Source organism: Microcebus murinus, chromosome 11 (genome assembly GCF_040939455.1).
Source record: "Microcebus murinus isolate Inina chromosome 11, M.murinus_Inina_mat1.0, whole genome shotgun sequence".
In the NCBI taxonomy this organism is placed as follows: Eukaryota; Metazoa; Chordata; class Mammalia; order Primates; family Cheirogaleidae; genus Microcebus; species Microcebus murinus.
The window spans coordinates 10,371,804-10,390,753 of record NC_134114.1 but is presented as its reverse complement, the minus strand read 5'-3'; the positions used below and the strand labels follow the sequence as shown (position 1 = coordinate 10,390,753).

The window sequence follows — 18,950 nt, the reverse complement described above, 5'->3', positions numbered from 1 at the left end:
AATTCTACTAAATTAGAATCACTGGGGAAGGGACCCAGGACATGTTTTTTTGAAGCACCACAACATTTTTTCCCACACAGACAGGCTTTGTGACCACAGATACAGCAAGCTTTAAGTTAAAATGTTTTTATGTGATTTTTCCAAAGTACTTCAGTTTTACAAAGGTTTTTGAAAAATGCCTTTATATGACAAGCTAATGAATATTTAGAGTTTGCTATTTACAACATAATCTTATACTACAGTGTGTCCATATTGAGGCTGAATGACACCTTTACATTAATCCTACACCTACCTAAAATATTTTTATATGCTTTTAAATAGTGCAGTCGAAGAATCATATAGGAAATGTTTAGAGCAGTACAAGGCAGCTCTGGGAGAGTTATTAGAGGGCAAAGCAATTGTATAGTTGTATTAATGGGAATCTGTCAGCTTCAGGAAGCCAAGCTGGTTACCTACCCTAGTGAATGTTGCTTTTTGGTTCCATCAATGCAAAAGTGCTGTTATGTTTTTGTCGAGGTGGAATCATGGTAAATTCATGAACTAATGAATAATTCAGAATCAACATTTTATTGCTTCATGTTCAGAGTCTTTAATTGTTTTCTGGAATATCGAGGTGAAGAATGAGCTGATCTCTTGACCCAAAGAGAACTTGCCTCACCTTAAGAAAATGTTGTGTATTATGTGGTATTTTGTTATGAATGACATGCACTTTCTTAATATTGGATTCTTAAAATGACTAAATCCTCCGCTTTCATGAATACTCCTTGAATACTTTTCTACATTGTTTATTAATTAACTTAGATTAAATAAAAGGAAACAAATTAATTGTAGTAAATCTTGTTTTCCATTTTAAAAAATGAATATGGATTTCCTTGTTCATCTTTTATTTTTTACTTTTTCCCCCTAACTTATTTTCTTATATATGCTTCTGCATGTTTTCCTAGCATATTTTAATCAAGAGTTGAAGGCTATTTCTCTATCTTGGCTTCAAGTCCTGAGTATATGTATAGCGTAGTAGCTGAACATGCAGATACAGGATTCACTCTCTGGGTCTGAATTCTGGCCCTGCCACCTGCCAGCGGTGGGATCCTGAACAGATCACCTAAATTCCCTGGGCCTCAGTTTCCTCATGTGTAAAAGGGGATAATAACAGTCTTGCCTCATGGAGTTGTTTTGAGGATTAAATGAATTAATATGTGAAAGAATTTCTAGCAAGGCCTGAAACATAAGTGTAGTAGAATCATCAGATATTACCATTGTTAATTGATATTTTAGGAACTGTTATCCCCCAATCGCCATTTTCCTGGTGTGCTATTAATGCACTAATCTGTGAACTAACAGGGCTTTCTTAAGAAACGCTCACCTCAAGAAGCTGAAATTCTTCGTCAGCTGTACACGGAGTCTTTCCCGGACTTGTATCGCTTCAGTATCCAGAACCTGGAATACAAGACGGAGTTGCTGGAGGCCTTTGTAATCACGCAAAGCATTAACATGCTTCAGGGCCTGATTCCCCCCAAGGTAAATCGCTCGACTTTATAGAGAATCTCTCCCTTTTTAACTTAGCCATACTGGGCAAAAAGTACAGTATTTGAAATTGGATTTGGTTAGAGATATGGGGAAGGGGGAATGGTTCAAAAGTGGACCCCACATATTTTGGTATTTTTTCATGTCTCTCTCTTTTTTTCTTAACAAAGCAATCCATGGATTTGGAGTTTAGTTGCAGGCTAACAAAGTCATGTAATTAGTATCCTTAGTTTATTCCTCAAGCCAGCATGCTATTCCTAGAGATCAGTTCCTCTCCTCTGTTCCTTGTTTTTACTCATCTTTTCCCTTGTCCCTGGGGAAAACCGCTGTCCCTTTTCTGTGTTCACTGTTAACTTTGGTTTGAGAATCAAGTCATTAAAAAAAATGTTTGTCCCCCGCAGGAGCAAGGCGGGGAGGTCAGCGCGGAGCACCTGGGCAGGCTGTACGTGTTCGCCCTGATGTGGAGTGTTGGGGCAGCGCTGGAGCCCGACGGCCGGCGGCGGCTGGAGCACTGGCTGCGCGCTCAGGGCCCGGGGGCGCTGGAGCTGCCACCGCAGGAGGGCCCGGGGGACACCATGTTTGACTACTTCGTGTCACCTGACGGTGAGGACGCTCCGGTCCATTCAGACCTTGCAGATGGAGACAGGTTTTTTTTTTTCCCCCCTAACACAAAACCACAAAATATTTATTATTTTTCTAAATGGGAATTAAAAACTCTCGGCTGTAAAATCAAAATGAAAATTTTTGCAAGAGAGCTAACAATTGTTTCTTTTTGGAAAAATTAATTTGATTGTCTTCCAAATGCACATTTTCCTCTTGTTAAATATATCATGCACTGAACTTTCAGTGAATTAAGAAAAATTAAAAAAAAAACACCCAATCAGATCCATTTTGGCTATTTTTTTTGACATACTCAACAATTCATATCAAAGTTGCAAAGTTTAAAGTGTATTTTTGCCAAATATGTGTGTATCTTTATAGTTTTATTTATATATCTCTATCTCTATATATGCATACACACTTTAAGGTTATTTGTATTTGCATACATATATATCATTATATATTATTTGTGTATACTGTGTTTCCCTGAAAATAAGATCTACCCATAAAATAAGCCCTAGCAGAATTTCTAAGCATTTGTGCAATATAAGCCCTACCCCGAAAACAAGACCTAGTGATGTGCGTGGCTATGTAGCGTGTCTGCACAACCCATGCATTTCCTCGAGGACTGTAAAGAAGATGAGCAGCCCTTCTCATCTGCCCCATGAGAGCTCTATTGCTCGACATGAGAGATTGGGGCCAATGGTGCTAAAGGAAATAGAGTCGCAAGAAATTCAGGATGGAATTCGGGGTTTGGAGAGGTATGATGATGTTCCAGAAGAAGATGACTTAACTATATTTGAATAAATGTAGATTGTTGTACCGTACTTAAAAAAAATAACACATGCCTTGAAAATAAGCCCTACGGTGTCTTCTTGTGGAAAAATAAATATAAGACCCTGTCTTATTTTCGGGGAAACACGGTATATATGTATGTATATATATATATATATGATATCCCAGGATCTTTTGTCTAAAGAAAAGCTTATGAGATTAGACATTTTAAAATGATTCATGATTTCAGGTACATGCTACTCTCATTCTGTTATGTATTTTCATACACACTTTATATTATTGAATACCTACATGTTTAAAAACAATTCCAAAATGCTTCCTAATATTTCCTAATATTACCAGTTTGGAATTGTTCCTTGGGAAATTTTGACTGAGCGAATACATAGCTGTGTACTTAGATCTCTAATTTTAATGATCTTTATTTTATGGGGAGTATTTGGAAGGTGACCTCCTAAGATTTCAAGGATGTCTACTCATTACAGTTAGGAGTTAAATTATTAATTTGAAGATGTGAATGTTCTCTGTTCACCTCAGGTAAATGGATGCACTGGAACACGAGTACCCAGGAATATGTGTATCCATCTGACACCACCCCAGAATATGGCTCTATTCTGGTGCCAAATGTTGACAATGTGAGGACTGACTTTCTAATTAAAACCATTGCCAAACAGGGCAAGGTATGGCTTTTTAAATTTTATTAATAGTGGCATATTTTTAAAATGTCACTTGAAAGCATGAAGCATCCTGCATGTATTTTAGGCTTTGTGTTGCTGTTTAGAATAAATGAAGATATTACCTAAAGCAGTAGACTTATTTTTATTATTCCCACTGACATATTAGAGTTGAATATTTCTAATTCATGATGAAGTCGTTATTTCTCCTGTAATTAGTTGAGAGAAAGTAAATTTTCATTTAGTTTTCCAAAGATAGTTCCTTACGTTTTGATCACTGACCTAGTTTGCTATAACTGCCTTAACGGAAAACTACAACCTGAGTGGCTTAAACAGCAGCAATTTCTTTTCTCACCGTTCTTGAGGCTGAAAGTCCACCATTGAGGTGTTGGCAGGTTTGGGCTCTGCAGAGGGGTCTCTACTTGGCTTGCAGATGGTGCCTCCTCACTGTGTCCTCCCGTGCTGTTTCTCTGTGTCCCCGCATCCCTGCTGTTTCTTTGTGTATCCAAATTTCCTCTTCATGTAAGAACACCAGTCAGGCTGGATTAGGGCCCACTCTAAAGGCTTTGTTTTACTTTGTTCACCTCTTTAAAGACCTTATCTCCGATTACAGTCACACCCTGAGATGCTGGGGGTTCAGGCTTCAGCATGTGAATTTTGCAAAGACACAATTCAGCCCATCACAATCATTTTATTTCATTCTTGGATTTCTTTCTCTCCTCCTCAATTTTAGGCTGTGCTGTTAATTGGCGAACAAGGAACAGCCAAAACGGTCATAATCAAAGGATTTATGTCAAAATACGATCCTGAAAGTCACATGATCAAGAGTCTTAACTTTTCTTCTGCCACCACCCCACTGATGTTTCAGGTACTGGCTTTGGTATTGCTCAGTAAGCCCAAGCTTGTGATCAATTTTGGAGGCTCAAATCTCTATACTACTCTGCATCATCTGAACTTTCGTAGCTGTAGTATGTCTTCCATTCTCTCTATTCTTGAACTGCAATTGGATGTCTCTCTAGTCAGATTATAATATATAATCTTAAATTGTGGAGAAATAAAAAGCTTATAAAGGCGCTATAGGCCTCAATGCTATGTGTTTAAAATAGCTATGCAAAAAACATTGTGAACATGCAAAATCCCAAACTGAAAGAAATGCCATTTATTCATAAACCTACTTCCACATTTTAGGGTCTGCTTTTCTGAGGGTGTTAACTATTACTCTAGCCTTTAGGCTAAACACTTTGGAGTCATCTTTGATGGGCATTTCTTGTTTGGGCCTCGAAGGCCTGTTAAGGCTTTTCATATCTCCTCCTTTTCTTTGTGTTCCCTGTCCACCGCTATGTAATCCACCCCCAGCTATTCTCAGGTCAAGTCTAATTCTCTTCCAGTCTAGCTTTTATACCTCTTCCAGTCTCTGTTTCTGAAATTACCACTTGCATCTTGTTCCTTGACTTAACATTCTGCCATGGCTTCCTTGATCAATTATAAAATAGTATAAAATCCTAGAATCTTAGCATATGAAATATTTTACTCTATGGAGTAAAAGAGGAGTTAAAAAAACCTTCAAATTTGCATTGCTTTTTTTTTTTTTTTTTTGGTGAAGCTGCCAGGAATGACCTGGATTTGCAGTGGTTGATTGGTTCTTTTTCTCTGGGTTCTAAATTGTGTAAGACCCTATTGAACTGGGGAGGAAATCCTAAACATCAGTGCGTGCTTCAATCATTTGCAAACCATCCCTCATATATTTATTAGAACATTAATACATTACCGAAAGATATATTTTATAAATTGCAAATGAAAGGAATGGAAGGGAATTTTTAGTAGAATCCAAATAACTTTGCTTTTGATGAACTTTGTTCTTTAGTTGTTGGAATGAAAATATGAGAGCAATGAAGATTGTTGAGGGCATGGCTAAATTATGACTTTTTATCACTTAATTTAATTGGTGACAGCAGAGTGCCAATACAATAAGAACATTGATTACAATTCTAAATAAGACTTTCAACTTTATTATACTCCTCTGGTAGAGATGGAATTTCCGATACTGGCCAACCTTCTATCAAATGAATACCATTTATTCAGTAACTTGGTGGGAAGATCTGCATGGAAGGTAAACCCCAAATTGCAGTGACTCAGCAGTGGCAGTTTTGTGTTTGGGAACAGTACATTCAATTACTCTAGGCTGGCAAGATGCTAACATTATACATATTCCATTGATGGTTTTATATTTAAAGAGATTTTGTTAGTTTTACTTTAGTAGAACATTCTCTTTAAAGGTTATAATTATAGCATTATTTGAGTATGCAGGCTTTTAAAAATCAGATCAAAGTGTGATTTTTTTTTTTTCATTATATGGGGGTAATTAACTAATTAGTCACACTTCTTGAGACTGTATTAAATCATTAGGCCTGAAATGTAATTCTGACAGTAACTATCTAGAGCTAGTGCCAACTTCATAGGTTAAGGGTACAGTCCCCCTCAAGACTATCTTCACTTCAGAAGGTAGTCACCAGCCACAAGCTCAGGGAGTCCCAGGCCACCTACACTTCTACCCTAGTGGCTACATATTAGGCAGTTCCCACAACCTCTCAGTTTCGATAATTCACTAGAATGGGTTACAGAACTCAGGGAAGTGCTATGCTTAATATTACAATTGTCTTATAAAGGATACAAGTATCAGCCTAAAGAAAAGATGTATAGGGGAAGGTTTGAGAGGGTAGCAAATGTGAATTTTCTCTGTGCTCAAGATGTGTTACCTTCCAAACATCATGTATATCACCAACCAGGAAACTTCCCTGAGCTTCAGTGTCCTGAGTTTTTATTGGAGTTTCTTCACATAGGCATGCTTGATTGGATCATTGACCATGTGATTGAGCTTAGTCTCCAAGTTCCTTCCTCTCTGAGAAGGTCAGCTGATACCATGTGACTTAAAACCCTAACCCTCTAATCATGTGGTTGGTCTTGCTGGCATAAGTGGTCTGAGGGGCCCATACAAATAACAAGACATTCCTATTACTCAGGAAGTTTCCAGGGTTTAAAGGCTCTCTCCTAAGAACCAGAGACAAAGACCAGCCCAATTCTTATTATAGGACAGGCGGTTGTCACTGTATTTTTGTTACCAACTCTGTGACATTTACCTTTGTAAGGTAATAAAGATCTATGGTCTATGCCTCTTTAACATGAGATATTTATTAATTTCCTGGAAAAAGCAATGTGTTATCTAGAAGACTTGTTTATTGTTTGATATATGAATTCATAAACCATATGATAAAGTTCTAGAAGTGGTACCATATTGAAGTGTTAATGTAACAATTAGAAGAATAACAAAACAGGCTTTGAAACATAAAAATCTATATTCTTTAGGGCCCCATCATCTGATTCATAAGTCTTTAACCCAATTCCCTCCTACCCTTCAATGTTAAGGTGGAGTCAACGCATCACTATTTCCTTTTCTGTTCAGAACATCACAGGATCATCTACTCTGTTTGGTGCCTGAGCCCATTTTGACGGCTGAGCATTAGGGCTTTCTATTAAGCAAGACTCATTAGTTTTAGAAAGCTTTCAATTAGCCAAACTGCTGTAATTAACTTTCTCACTATAATTTTCAGTCATTCATACTAAACAGGGCTGATGGAGCAGAGCATTTGCCTCTGTGCCTCCCACTTCTCTGGATCTCAACCAAATTGAAATTGCAGATGAGCAAATAGATAGATACTATCCGTCCCTGGTCTGTTGCCATGGTGGCACATTGTCCACTGAAGGACACATGTTTGTTACTCGACAGGTTGTTTTTATCATGGTGTCACTTTCACATATTTTATCAGTAGGAAGACTAAATGCCCCTCTTTGTCTGGGACAGTCTAGTTTATTTCCATTGTCTCAGACTAATAACTAATAGCATCTGCTACCACTATCAAAAATGTCTGGTTTAGACAAAAATGATATAGTCACCCCATTGTTTTGGTTAAGGGAATTCAGTTAGTTTTTAAAGAGAGATGCCTCAATTTCTTCCAAAACTAATATGGTTTTATTTATTTTTTTAATATTTGAAAATGATCCATGCATAGCTTTAGAAATTGAAATATAGAAAGGTGAAGATAGTGAAGATTACCTGAGAGAATTTTTGAAAAGATTTATTTTTCTAAAAATAATCTTAATGTGTTTTGAATACAATAACCATCTTGCAAATGGTTGCATAGCAATAGGTTTTATTTATTTATTTTTTAATGAGAATAGTAGAACCTGGAAGAAAATTCCACAATTTTTTCTGGACTCAGTACCCCCTTTCCAAATGACATCTTGTACAGGAGATTAATCTATAAAACAGGTAACTCTTCATTTGCTTTGTTGGAATTGGAGGTGGGCCCCTGAAGCCCCTTCCAACCTCATTTTTGCTTCCTGCAGAGGTGCCTGTGGTTGCAGAGAATCCTTTTGGCTCCTCAGAGCACAGTGTGAAGGCTAGTTTCAAGAGGAGAATCCTAAGAGATAAAATGTGAAAGTATTTTTCCATTGTAAAGCTCTCTTAAAATGTCAGGTTTTACTGTTAATATTCATGCACTCTTGTGCAAGGAGATTTGAGTGCTGTCTGAATTCAGTTAGTTGGGGGCAGAACCTATGCTAGAGGCCAGGTGCCCCAGAAACTGAGCACCCTTCTGCCTCCTTCCAGTGGCTTTTCTTTATCCCCATTAGTACTCAAAGGGCTGATTTATTATTTAGGGCACTTGTTTTATTTTTAGTTTCTAGTTCTATATTATTGCATTTTCATGTTGTTTTTGATATACCTTCCTTTTTGTAATATACTATTGAACATTTTAACCATTACTAGTGTAAGATTGTTTTCATTCATTTGGTTTTAATGGTTTACAATAAAATGGGAAGATACTATTTAGGCGGTAGATTTCTTAATAAAGAATATAACTCTCTATTTTTACCTTTTAGTTAATAGTACATATATGGACACCTAAAATTAAATATATTTTATATTTCCACTTAATTGTGTGTAATATGTATGAAAAACAATTTAGGTGCTGGCATATAGAGATACACAAGGAAATGATAAGATATCTTTACATTTTTAGGGAAGGGGACTGACTAGAGATTGTACTTGCCAGACTGTCCTGGAGGGAAAGTAGGGTTTCAGATAAAGGAGAGGGGAGAGGAGACACAGCTTAGGTGTGCATCATAGAGAGAAGTGCCAGGGCCTGCCGGATGCCTCCTGGAGGAAAATTGTGAAGCAGAGAAGGAAGAAGATAAAGGAAAAAAGATCAGTGAGAATCCAACCCAGAGATGCTCAGAGCCCAGTGAAGGGGTAAGAGAGGGGGAAGCTTTTCCACCCCCACAAGCCCAAGCCCTGTTGCCAACACAGCATGGTGGGGAGAACTTGCATGATCCCAGAGCTCGGACATGCTGTGTGGGGTTCCCCTCCAAGGAGAGTGACCTGAGAGGCCAGAGAGCCGGCTTTCTTTCATTCAGACTCTGACCAGATCCTTATTCCTCCCTGTTCCTCCCTCACCCACTGCAACCCAGGGAGCAGTCAGTTTGAGCCAAGAATTTGGCGAGCGGCCGCCTCTCCACAGCTGGCTGAAATTCAAAACGTGTCTATTCTCAAGCATGTCAGACCAGGAATACTCAACCTGTATTGTGTTTCAGGGCTTTAGGAGGTCTCATCAAACTTCAAAATTCATTAAGTAACTATTGAATGGGCAGCAATTCTAAAAACAGAAGTCTCAACTTCCAGGTTCACAAGTTACTTAGTGTTTTTCACTATTTTGTTTTTACTTTTGGAAATTTAGCTCTTTTATGCCATATATAGCTCCCTAGTGATTTCCAATCATTTCAAAGAAATTCAGGTCATAGCAAAGGGGAAGTAAGTGCAGGTGTGTGGGTATTACTCTGTATTAGTCCAACGCTCCCATGGCCTTTTAGCTCTTCAAAAGCTCCACCAAGACATAAAATCTTCACATGCCAGAGAGTTCTTATCAATAGACATGGGAATGTCTAAAAGGCTCTAGTTGGTCATAAGGAGGTGGCAGGAGATTGTGATTTATTAAATTGGCTTATGCATTTAAATGCATTGAAAAGCAGAGCTAAATTTAGGCTAGTACATTAAACAGTTTGCTTTTATGTCAGGGGCATATCAAATCCTTTTTTTCCATTGTACTGTTTCATAGAAGATTTGTTTTGTAATTGAATGAGTTGAAATATATTATATCTCCTTCTATTTAAAGGTAGCGAAAAATTTTCACATTACTTGCTATTATTCATTAAAATGATGATGTAAACTTACAATTTACAATTACTATGACGATTTCCAAAGATAGATGTATAGATTTTTGCATACATCTTGGTCTTATTTTGTCATTGTATCTTGGGTATAAAAGTCATTTTTAACAAGTTTGCTCTTTATCATGAAATAATAAAACTTTTCTTGGATAGGAAAATAATTCATCTTATGGTAATATACCTCCATTTTCTCCTATATTTATATATCATCTGTAACATGATTTAAACTCATGCATCAGTAGATTGCTACAATGGTAGGAATCAAGTGAGGTCTTAGGATTTCAAGCTTCTAGAGTCTGCCATGATTGAAGCCCTTGCTGCTTTTTTTTTTTTTTTTTTTTGCAGTGCTAGACTGAGTGCATACATTTTGAATGAATGACTGATTTCCAAACCACACTGCACTGCCATGGGAATGACAATACCACAGTTAAGAGTCTGGGGTCCTCTCCCCACACCTTTCTCCCTTCCCCTCATAATACCCCTTCCAACATTTTAAATAATCTTTTCCATATTGCCAGGAAAGTTTTATGGAGCACGGCATGGTTTCCTCTTGTCCCACCTATGCTCAGAATGTAGAAATGAGAGAGGACACAAGTGGGCTTTGTTCTCCACTCTGTGTCGTGGGATGAGAAGTGATTCAGTGTGATCACATCTGCCCATAGCAACCGGTCTGGATTGTGTCAGGCTACAGCAGCCGGTTGCAGCCTCCAGCCCATCACAGGCTACATAGCCCAGACCACAGACCTAGGAAACTTCTTGGACAGTGGCCCTATTTAATTTTGTCTCTGAGTATAGGGAAACTTTTAGCAGGGCTGGAGCCTTTGAATAATGGGGATTATAGTGTCATCAACAGAGACCCAATAAGGCAACAATAAACCTTTAGAAGTGGACAGAAGAGTCTCATCCCATTCAAAATTTACATTGATCAGAATTTCATTTCCTCCTAAATTGAATCAGATTTTCAAAGGTTGTGAACATTATACAAGATAATTTAGGTACTTTAGGATTTGTTTGCCAGAATTAGGGGGGACTTTTTTCCTAAATAATCCCTGGCAAGTCAAAGGTTCTCAGTTTTTTTTTTTTAAAGTAATTGACCACGTTTTAGGAGATATTTTCACAGATGTTCTTGTTGGCTTTCTTGTTTAACAGAGGACGATAGAGAGCTATGTGGATAAACGCATGGGTACGACATATGGCCCTCCTGCAGGAAAGAAGATGACTGTTTTTATTGATGATGTGAATATGCCAATAATCAACGAGTGGGGAGATCAGGTATATTGATTCTATTGTGTATTTTATTTCTTCGACATTGACTTATTCTTTGATGAGTAAGTATTTTTCTACTTTTGCATTCAAGATGCAATTCCTGAATTCCAATGAAGTCCAATCTTTAAAAACACTCAAGGGGTTAGGTTCTGGGGATGTGAAGGAATGATGTTTTAATTGTGAAAGTTGTCTTTCTTAGGTTACTAATGAGGTAGTACGACAGCTGATGGAACAAAATGGATTCTACAACCTGGAGAAGCCCGGAGAGTTTACCAGCATTGTGGATATCCAGTTTTTGGCAGCCATGATCCATCCTGGGGGTGGACGCAATGACATACCCCAAAGACTCAAGAGACAGTTCTCTATATTTAACTGCACATTGCCCTCTGATGCTTCCATGGACAAGATCTTTGGTAAAATGAGTGGCAATGGGGCAAGGGGAGGGGAGGACACCGGCTTGTGTTCCTATGGGAAATCTCCCCCGTGAGGTCAACACAGAAAAAGCACTTGGTAGCTCCTTAGTCTACAGTCCCCATCACTTTCAAGTCACATATTCATTTCGTATAGGGATTATTTTCTAGGTATGTATGACTTGGATGACTAGGTAGATCTTTTCTGCCTATGTTTTTATTTAACTGTTGCCAACTTATTAAACAGGGAGCTTAAATGTTAAATGAACATGGAGATGAGATTGTTTCCTCATAGGTGAGATTGTTTCCTTATAGGTAGATGTATTTGTGGACTGAATTGTTGTATACTATGTCAAAAATTTATGTAGCTGATACTTTAATCAACCCATATAATGATTTTTGCCAAAGAAATAATAATGCAAAGAGCAGAGATTAGCCACAGTCTGATCTTCAGAGTAATTTACAGGAGTAAAATAAGTTATTGTTTGATTAACTATATAGCATTTCGGAGATAATTTCACTGAAGAGCCACTAGCCCAATAAATAACCATATCTAACTGAGTAATGAAAATTCACTTATGACTGATTTTGGAATTACTCTTTGCAGAGAAGAGTATAAAGTTTTGAGCACATTTGTGTTCGGTATTGGCTTACAATTTCTGAAACTGCTAGTGAGAAAAAACTCATTAGGATTACACTAATTAATTTCTGGCAGACTAAAATGTCATCGGAGTGCCCCAGACTAGTGGAGTATGGCAGTCATCTCCCTTCCATCACAGCAGTGGCAAGGTTTGGAAACCAGCTGATGCTGGAACCATCTCAACACGGGAGACGTAAAGTGGGCCAGAAACAATGACTGTTATCGATTTTAATTATTCTTTATTGCCTGGAAATTTTTATATATAAGGTAAATTACAGTATTTTATAATGCATAGAAAGGAAACAACAGAATGGAGAAATCATAGAGGACTTATAAGTCCTCCATTTTTCTTATCCTTTTAAATGGCAATTTTGTGTATTTATCATTGTTACCCATTTCATAATATTGAATTAGTGCAGCCAGAGTTTTCAGTAGTATTTTCTTAACCAACTTTTTGGTATTTTGAAAACTGACTTTTTAAAACTATAACTATTTTCTGGGTACTGCATTTGAAAAAACAAGAGAACATTAACGTAATTTTCTTTTAACAGAGGACGATAGAGAGCTGGTTATCTATGGTTATCTATTATAACCATATAGTTATATGGTTATCTATTAAAATAGATATATGGTTATCTATATGGTTATCTATTAAATGGTTATCTATGGTTATCTATTAAAATGTATAATGACATTTGTGCAAACTCCACACTATAATGCTTTTCATTTTAATTTAGTTTGTTTAAAGGGCTGGTCAAAATGTTATGATTTTCTCCTTTGCAGGTGTGATTGGGGTAGGCTACTACTGTACCGAAAGAGGTTTTTCTGAGGAAGTGAGAGATTTCGTGACGAAATTGGTACCCCTGACACGCCGACTATGGCAGATGACCAAGATTAAAATGCTCCCAACCCCTGCAAAATTCCATTATGTATTTAACCTTCGAGATCTTTCTAGAATCTGGCAGGGAATGCTGAACACTACTTCAGAGGTCATCAGGGAGCCAGATGTAAGTGATAACTAAGAGAGAAAATTAAATAACATTGCTATTGATCATACATTCTAAATATTTTTATTAATTTATTTTTTACTTGACCTATGAAAATATTTGGGGATGTTTCAGAATGGATATTCTTTTCTTTACTGCTTTTCAAATAACATAAATAAGGGAAAAAGTAAATATATCAGAAAATTTCAATTAAAAATTCCAATTAAATTAGGTTTATGTTTAAGGGAATAGTATGTACAATTATTTTCTAATGACTAGAATAAAAGAAACAATTGATTTTATTTTTACACCATAAGAAGATATTTTTCTTATACGAAATAATGGAAGTCACCATCAGTTTTATTATATAATAGTTTTCATATTTTAATTTTGACATTTTAACTTTAAAAAGTAACTATCTTTATAAATAAACATCCACAATTAAAAAAAACCACACATTTTGTTGTTCATCACCCATGATTTCTTTTTCCTGTAGCTAGATGCACTAAAAGAATTATGTATGTTGGTAAAATTAAAGAGAGACAGCAGAGTAGAAATGTCATTTAATAGAAAAATGAGCATTTATACAAACTCTTGAATGTGACAGTTCCCACTGTTATAAGAATGTTATATAAAAATCCAGTGTTTCTTTTTTTCCCAAAGCATAGATATCCTATGTACTCAGAACAAGGCAGAGTTTGCCTCTTCTTCAGCCCTTCTGGAGGTGAGGAGATAATTATGCAAATGAGTTTAGGGGACTTCTCCATATAAACACATAGAAACAGTTGAAATATCAACAAAACTGTCATTAAGCATATCAAGTGTTGCCTGTCCAAAAAAACTCCAACTCTTGCAGCATAGGTAACTACTATAGGTATAGATGCTTGCAGTATAGGTAACCATCCTTGCTGACTCTTGAAGACTAGATATTTTGGGGAAAACTCACTCCCCTTATTATAGACAGAATTGAGTCAGTTTAGCAGCAATGGACATTGTAACTTGATTTTTTCCCCCTAAAGTTATTTATAAATTAATGTAATTCAGTTCTCAAAAGATTACTCTTTGATTAGTCATTTTTGGTGCTTATTTTCAATGAGCATAAATAATTCCAGCAATTGGCTTTATCATGAACTTTTGTCTTAACTGGAGCATTGAATATATTTTACTTAACTCCTTTTATATTCTGGCAACCAAATAGCATTTTATCATTACCAATCCTATGGCTTAAAGACTTTCTAACCTGCAAAATGTTACCAAGCTACAAAATTTTCACCAGTTTCTCATATCAAATAACGAGCTTAGATATACATTTGTTATTCTTGCCATAGAAACAGGAGTATTGAGTAATTAATTTCTTCAACTTTCAATTAACTTTGGGCTCTGGATCATCTAGAGTAGGTGCTTGCTTTGTTCAGAAAATCCAGATTTTTGTCACAAATTTTCTTCATTTTTGTATTAAGTAAATATATCTTTGTAATGTCTTCATTGTATACATGAAAGTTGTTTATACACTATATGTTATAGTATGCTCTAGCACATGAGTATAGGTATGTTATCCAAAAAGACTCATTTATCACAAATTTAAGAACTTTGCATAGAATAATAATTTTCTGGTTGATTAGAGACATTTTAATATTTTTGTCTGAGAATGTTTTCTTTTTAATTTAGAGATTGCAAATGAGTAGACTCCACTTTCTATTTAATGTACTTGAATGGGGCCAACTTGAAGTAAAGTTGAGTGTATATTAATCCTAACTTTCTGCAGTGTCACGCCTTATATCTGGAAAAACAATACTTTACAGTATTGTCAACTTGAACTCCTAATTATAGCGTACTAGGAATTAATAGCACATTTTAACTATACTTTCAACAGGACCTGTTGAGGCTATGGAAGCACGAATGTAAACGTGTTATAGCTGATCGCTTTGCAGTGTTCGATGACGTGACCTGGTTTGATAAGGCTTTAGCAAGTTTGGTAGAGGAAGAGTTTGGTGAAGAGAAAAAACTCTTGGTGGACTGTGGGATTGACACTTATTTTGTGGATTTCTTGAGAGATGCACCTGAAGCTACAGGTAAACTATTGAAGCAGAATTTGGAATTCCCCAAAAGCAGTCCCTAATAGGGAAATTTGAAGAAAGAAGGTTAGGAACTTTGAGTTTCTGTCTAGTAAACTTTATTGAAACAAGCCTGGGATATAAGAGGTGCTCAGTAAATATAGGATGGGTGGATAAATGCATGCTCATGGAGCTTAAAGATGAATTATTTTTATGCATGTCATGCTTCAGTATTAAGGTAGAGTTGGGAGGCAGTCTGGGGTAGGAGGGAGTGCACAGGGCTTTCAGTCTGGGAGACAGAGGTGGGTTTGAGGAAGGAATCTACCACACACAAACTGGACATCTTGGAACTTTCTCGAATCTCATTCTCCTTATTCATGAAAATGGAAATATTAATATGGGCATCATGCACACTGTGGGGAATAAATGAAATGCTACGTTGAATGGCTTGGGCAGGCTGTGGCCCATAGTCAATGCCAAGTGAAAGGTAGCAAAAATAGCCATAATGATTATTATTCAGGTCATCCTGAATGTTGAAAATAAAAACTTCCAATTAAATGAGAGGGCTATTGAATATAATTGGTGGGTGGTGTGGAGGCAAGCTTTGTGGCTATGGTTCCAGGAAAAATTGAGATATATTCCTTTTCTTATGAAAAGAAGCAGTGCTCTAATTTTTTTTCCTTCAGTAATAACCAGGTTTAAGTAAAATATTTTTCTCTCATGTAATAATTTAATACTGAGGATAGACTTTAAGTTCATTTGCATATTTGAAAAGACATGTTTAAAAATGTATTATTTATATCTTTTAAATGATTAGATATGACCAGAAAGCCCCTCACTAGATGTGATAACAATACGTGTGATCTATCAAACGTTTCTGAGAGACTATTGCAAAAGGATGTTTATTGCTGCCTATGTAGTTGGAATGATCCTTTTCCAGAAAGAAGCTGATATGTTTTATTTTAAATCAGGTCAAGCACATACCTGAATCCTGTAAGGATAAGGGTATTTTATAAAGTAATTAGAACTTATGTATTTTATTCCTTCTGATTCAGAAGGATAAATAATTAGATTATGATTTTCAAGGAAAAAAGCACAACGGCTGCATTGTTTGGGGGTAGGAGAAGGTCTAGAGACAAACACATAAGCTTTTGTGTTTTCAAAGCATTTTATTTCTCAAGGCTTGAGTGGAGCATTTATGAAAGAGTTCTGACTATTGAAATTTGATTAGTGAGAGCTTTGCAGATAGGCCAATCTTAGTGATTATTATGTTAAACCAATACCCTTGTCTTGTCATAAAAAGGTTAATGTACTATTATATTAGGACAAAGTTAATTGAAAATAATTGTGTACTATAAGATTTGGAAGATCCACTTGCTCTCCTAGTGCCCAGTGAATATCTAAGTTGTTACTCGTATATTCAACTAATGTGTTACTCACTTTTTTCCTGTTACTAATGTTAACTGATAGTGAACTCATTTAGGCCCAATTTCACTTTTTCTTTATGTGCTTTATAGTCAACATTGGGAAAGTGTTAAGCTGGTATAATATTTTTTTTCTAATTTTAAAAACTGTATATTAATTTTAATACATTTTTCTCAGTGAAATAATTCAATATATTTATTTATTTAGAAAATTTGTTTTCTATTTTCTGTCAGCCATCCAACTTCATTCTCTAATGCACTCTGTTCTTACCACTAACCTGAAATTTCTGATTCATAAAAATTTCCTGAGTAAACGCAATGAACTTTTCTTTTTTATTCTCTTTAAAAATATCATGTGATTCTTGACCTGCTTCACTCATTTTGACATTAAATCCCCATTTTTTTTGACGTTCATTTTGATCATTAAGCTACTATGTCTGGGAGGATCTTTGAAATGCCAATATTCGATTGTGGGTTCAAATTCAATTCAGTGAATACAGCGTTATTTGAAATTGGCTCTTTCTAGACAGGAAAGGACTGAGACTGCATGTGATCGCAAAAATCCTAATTTTTCTAGTAATGTTTTCTTTAATCTTATTTCTAAAAAATGCACACTATGGCATTTGGATGAAAATAAATATTATGCGGAGTTAAATTGTAGAACTAAGGGTGTATTAATTTAGGTTGAAGTTAAGTAAAGTTCAGGGATTTGGAGAAACTTGATGGATTCTTTTCTCCCACTGAAGGTGAAACATCTGAGGAGGGTGATGCTGAAATGCCCAAAATTTATGAGCCAATTGAATCTTTCAATCACCTAAAAGAGCGTCTGAATATGTTCCTGCAGCTGTATAATGAGAGCATCCGCGGTGCTGGTATGGACATGGTGTTCTTCGCAGATGCGATGGTTCACTTAGTCAAGGTACAGTGGCTGCGGGGGTAGACCCTTGACAAAGTGATAGACACCTGGCTTCACGCCAGAATCCTCTCCCCTTTCCATTTGCATCTAGGAGAATATCCAGTTTAAAAATAAAGTCAGTGCTATCTTCCAATTTAATTTCTAAACCGAATGCAACATGTCACACCTTGTAGGATTGAAATGAGAGCACGTGTATTTCAAATGTGTGATGCGATAATTTTATTCAGTGTTGCTACGCAGCTTCCAGCTCAATGTTTTCACCCCCTCGGACGAATATGGTTGACATCTGATTTCAAAGCCTAGGCAAAGTCTGCTTATTTTTTGTATCCTGCAAAGAATATCCTATTTTAAAAGTGCATAAACCTTGAGGACATTCTGCTAAGGGAAATAAGCCAGGCACACCAAAGGGCAAATACTGTATGATTCCACTCATATGAGGTGCCTGGAGCAGTCAAAATCATGGAGACAGAAAGTAGAATGGAGAATGCCAGGGGCTGGGTGGGGAGGAGATTGGGGCTGATGACAAGAGTTTTGGAGATGGGTGTTGGTGATGGTTGCATGACCCTGTGAATGTACTTCATGCTGTTGAACCACACACTTAAAAATGGTTATGATGGTAAATTTTAGGTTATGTGCATTTTACCACAATTAAAAATAGTTTAAAAAACAGCGTATAAACAGTTGATTGAGCAGATGAAAATTCTGTTAGAATGAAATCCACCAGGAAAGCATAGTTTCCATTCTACTTTGTCACATGAGTCACTACAGTGTATGTTTTTAGGACAGTTTGGTCCTCAAAGGTTGGAAGTAAAATATATTATTTTACTTGAAAACTTATGTGGTCTAATTTATGTATGGTGCAAGATAATGCCATTTGAATTTCGTTGCTGATATTTGCACTTTGTTGACATCAATTGCTTTTTCAGACTACATCTTTTCAGTTAGAAAAAAGTAAGTTGGAGGTTTTCTTCCATGACTTATGTTTAACCGTGAGGAATGATTGCATGATTACAAATTGTCATTTCTAATAATTACTGAATCTTACAAATAAGGGTTTTAGAGCTTATCTGGCCACCCCCTCTTCTGAAAACGGGATTGCCTCCCTGCAAACAGAGAGAAGCATTTCTGTAAGGCCTGCGTAAGTCTGGGAGAGGGAGGAAGACAGAGTCTGTTCTGGGGCTGCTTCTGCAGCCTCAGGGTACTTAGCTTGGCAACTCCATGACTTTTCAGAATCGGAGACATCTGTACTGAGCCCAAATGTCCTTCCGAAGCCAAATACAAATAACATGTTGAAATTAGCTCCTAATTTATAGTTGATTAAAAATTGCTTCTGGAAGAATGAATGCTCTGTTATATTCAATAATTAAAAGGAAGAAAAAAAA

The 18,950-nt window shown here is 36.4% G+C and overlaps 1 protein-coding gene across 1 annotated transcript in view; it reads left to right on the top strand.

Annotated features, from left to right (window-relative positions):
- DNAH5 (dynein axonemal heavy chain 5) overlaps positions 1-18,950 on the top strand; it is a 259,158-nt gene that overhangs the window by 155,292 nt on the left and 84,916 nt on the right. Inside the window, exons 44-52 of the mRNA XM_012790275.2 lie at positions 1,342-1,518; positions 1,926-2,127; positions 3,454-3,596; positions 4,324-4,458; positions 11,022-11,144; positions 11,338-11,551; positions 12,972-13,195; positions 15,048-15,246; positions 17,399-17,571. Coding sequence (XP_012645729.2) covers positions 1,342-1,518; positions 1,926-2,127; positions 3,454-3,596; positions 4,324-4,458; positions 11,022-11,144; positions 11,338-11,551; positions 12,972-13,195; positions 15,048-15,246; positions 17,399-17,571 — 1,590 coding nt within the window. The remainder of the gene's footprint in view (positions 1-1,341; positions 1,519-1,925; positions 2,128-3,453; positions 3,597-4,323; positions 4,459-11,021; positions 11,145-11,337; positions 11,552-12,971; positions 13,196-15,047; positions 15,247-17,398; positions 17,572-18,950) is intronic.